Below are 2,361 nucleotides of genomic sequence, written 5' to 3' on the forward strand. Positions count from 1 at the left end.
GGCAGAGATGGTCCCCTGGAGCTGGGATGTGGGGACATCCTGCAAGGAGATGTGTTTCCAACTCGGTGGCCGCAGCAGAGGGGTTGGGGATGGCATCTCGTACTTGCAGACCTGGAGGGAAGCGGGGAGCGCAGGAGGGCTGCAGGGCTCCCTGTTGTCCCTTGGTCGTGTCCTTGGGTGCCTCGCGTTGAATGCACAGACCTTCAGCTGCTTCCCCGCTCTTACCCGTATTGGCTATTTATAGAGGACACCTCCTCTTTCATTGAATAGGTTAACGGGATTAGTCCCGTACGTATGTATGCATGTAGCATGCTCATGCTGGCATTTTTACTTACTTTTAAAATGCCTATTTTACTGGTTATTCCCTATATTGAAGGTCTTCCCTAAGAGACCCTTATCTCAGTAAGCCTCAGTTAACAAATGCTTCTCTGAAGGTACAGGTGATTTGGTTTTCACCTTATATTTGCTTTTCCCCCCATCCTCCCCCAAACCTAAGGCATCTCACGTGCCCCAAGCCCTGTTGCCCCATGGGTTTGTGGAGCAGAAATGCTTGGTGGCCACCAGCGGCCGTGGTCAGTGGCCATGGCCGGCTGTGATGGCTGGTGCGTGCTGGGCTGCTTCCCCAGAAAGCGCTCCAGAGCCCCGTGTTGTGCAATGGGGACATTGGGACAATTAGCTCCTTTCACTTGTAATGTAATGTGCGTTGGTGGACCATGTCTAGAGGAGGCTGATGTTCATCTTGTGGCATCAAGGACTTTCTCTGTGGTCCCAGCATGCTCTCTTTTATTATGAAGATTTTTCCAGGTTCTTTAAGATGAAATTGTTCGGTCTTTCACTCCGGGCTTTGCAGCTTAATTTTGCGCATTAAAACAATTTAATGGCAACTGAACGCTTTGGCCAATATCTTCACAAAGGCCTGTGGTAGCGTGCGTCAAACCTTGAGCGTGGAGCGATGGCATCTAATCATCCTCCTCAAGAGAAGGGATCTGGCATCTCCGGGAAGGCATTCCCTTGTGCCTCATCTCCGTCTGCATGTCCAAAACGTGTCGGTGTGTGCCCACCGCTGCCGTGGCTGCGGGAGGTGGCACGCAGGGACGCCATGCCACGTCGGCTCCTCCGGCTGCCCGGCCTTGGGCAGGAGCTATTTTCTCCGCTCAGGAGATGAGTCAGGTGTGGGGGCAGGTGGATGAAAGGGACGGGACCGGAGATCAAGGTTATTCAGCCAGTCTGAGGGAAGGGGTAGAATTAGACATTCAGGATCTCCAGGCATGCTCTTCCGGCTGTCCCCGCTGTCTGTAGAAGGCCCTTTAATCCTAACTGTGGTAATTTTTTGCGTGGCCGGATGAAAACACCCCGCGTTGCCTCGAGCGGGCTGTGCAGGGGGCTGTTCCCGCCGCTGCTCCTCGCCTGGTCTCTTCTCATGGCTTCCTTGCCACGAGCGGGCGTGGCCGAGGGGAGCAACGTCGTGCCCGGAGGGTACGGCCCGGCTTTGCTCGTGCCTCGCGGTGGCCTGCCTGTGCCGGCCAGCCTCAGGGCAGGAGAAACATCCCGGATCTTAAATAGGGCTAGAGTGTGGGGAGCGGCCTTTTGGTGGCCATCCATCTTCAGCCTCTTCCTTCTTGTTTCCACTGTGCCAACACTTCATGGGGTGTTTCAGAGCTTGAGGAAAGTTGTGGTCTTAGAGAGCGTAATTGGGTGGTGAAAAAGCAACAAAAATAAAGGGCAGAAGCAGAAACCTAGCATTGGAAGGTTCTTTCTGTTAGATGCCTCAGAAGCGAAGCTGATGGATCTTTGGACGTCTTCCCGCTCAGAGTTGCCTTCAGTTTGCTTTTCAGCTTTTGCTTAATTACTGCACATCCATGTAGATGGTGACAGAGGCACTTCCCAAGCCGCCAGACGTTTGAGGCTTCAGGTGACATCCAGAGGGCTCAGCACCTCTGGGAACGCGGGCCTGTGGTGTGCCTGGCTGGTTTCAGAGGTGGTGGAGAAGCATCTTAGAGCATGGGGAGAGCCCCGACTGACGGTGACCTCTCTTTCGTGTGCAGAGATGGGATCCCGCCGTACAGAATTGGGAGCAAGAAGCAGCTCCAGCGGGAAATGCATCGGAGCGTCAAGGCCAACGGTCAAGTTTCTCTACCTCATTTTCCGGTAAGTTCAGGTGGAAGCTGCAGGGTCTGGGTTGGCCATGGGAAATGGTGGGACTGGGAATGGGCACGCGTGGAGGGAAGGGAGCAGGGGTGGAGAGCGTTTCCATCCCTACGTGATGCCAGAGAAGAGATGCTGCTTGGTGTGGGGCAGGAGCCATGTGCTCTCAGCATCCTTGCAAAAACCTGCTTGTGTGCAGTCCCATTTTGGTCCTTC

The 2,361-nt window shown here is 54.5% G+C and overlaps 1 protein-coding gene across 1 annotated transcript in view; it reads left to right on the plus strand.

Moving 5' to 3' along the window:
* Positions 1-2,148, plus strand: part of AXIN2 (axin 2) — a gene marked incomplete at its 3' end in the record, with an annotated part of 13,310 nt that extends 11,162 nt beyond the window's left edge. Inside the window, exon 3 of the mRNA XM_009574854.1 lies at positions 2,046-2,148. Coding sequence (XP_009573149.1) covers positions 2,046-2,148 — 103 coding nt within the window. The remainder of the gene's footprint in view (positions 1-2,045) is intronic.
* Positions 2,149-2,361: the final 213 nt, after the last annotated feature.

This window comes from Fulmarus glacialis, unplaced genomic scaffold, assembly GCF_000690835.1.
Source record: "Fulmarus glacialis isolate BGI_N327 unplaced genomic scaffold, ASM69083v1 scaffold19040, whole genome shotgun sequence".
NCBI lineage: Eukaryota > Metazoa > Chordata > Aves > Procellariiformes > Procellariidae > Fulmarus > Fulmarus glacialis.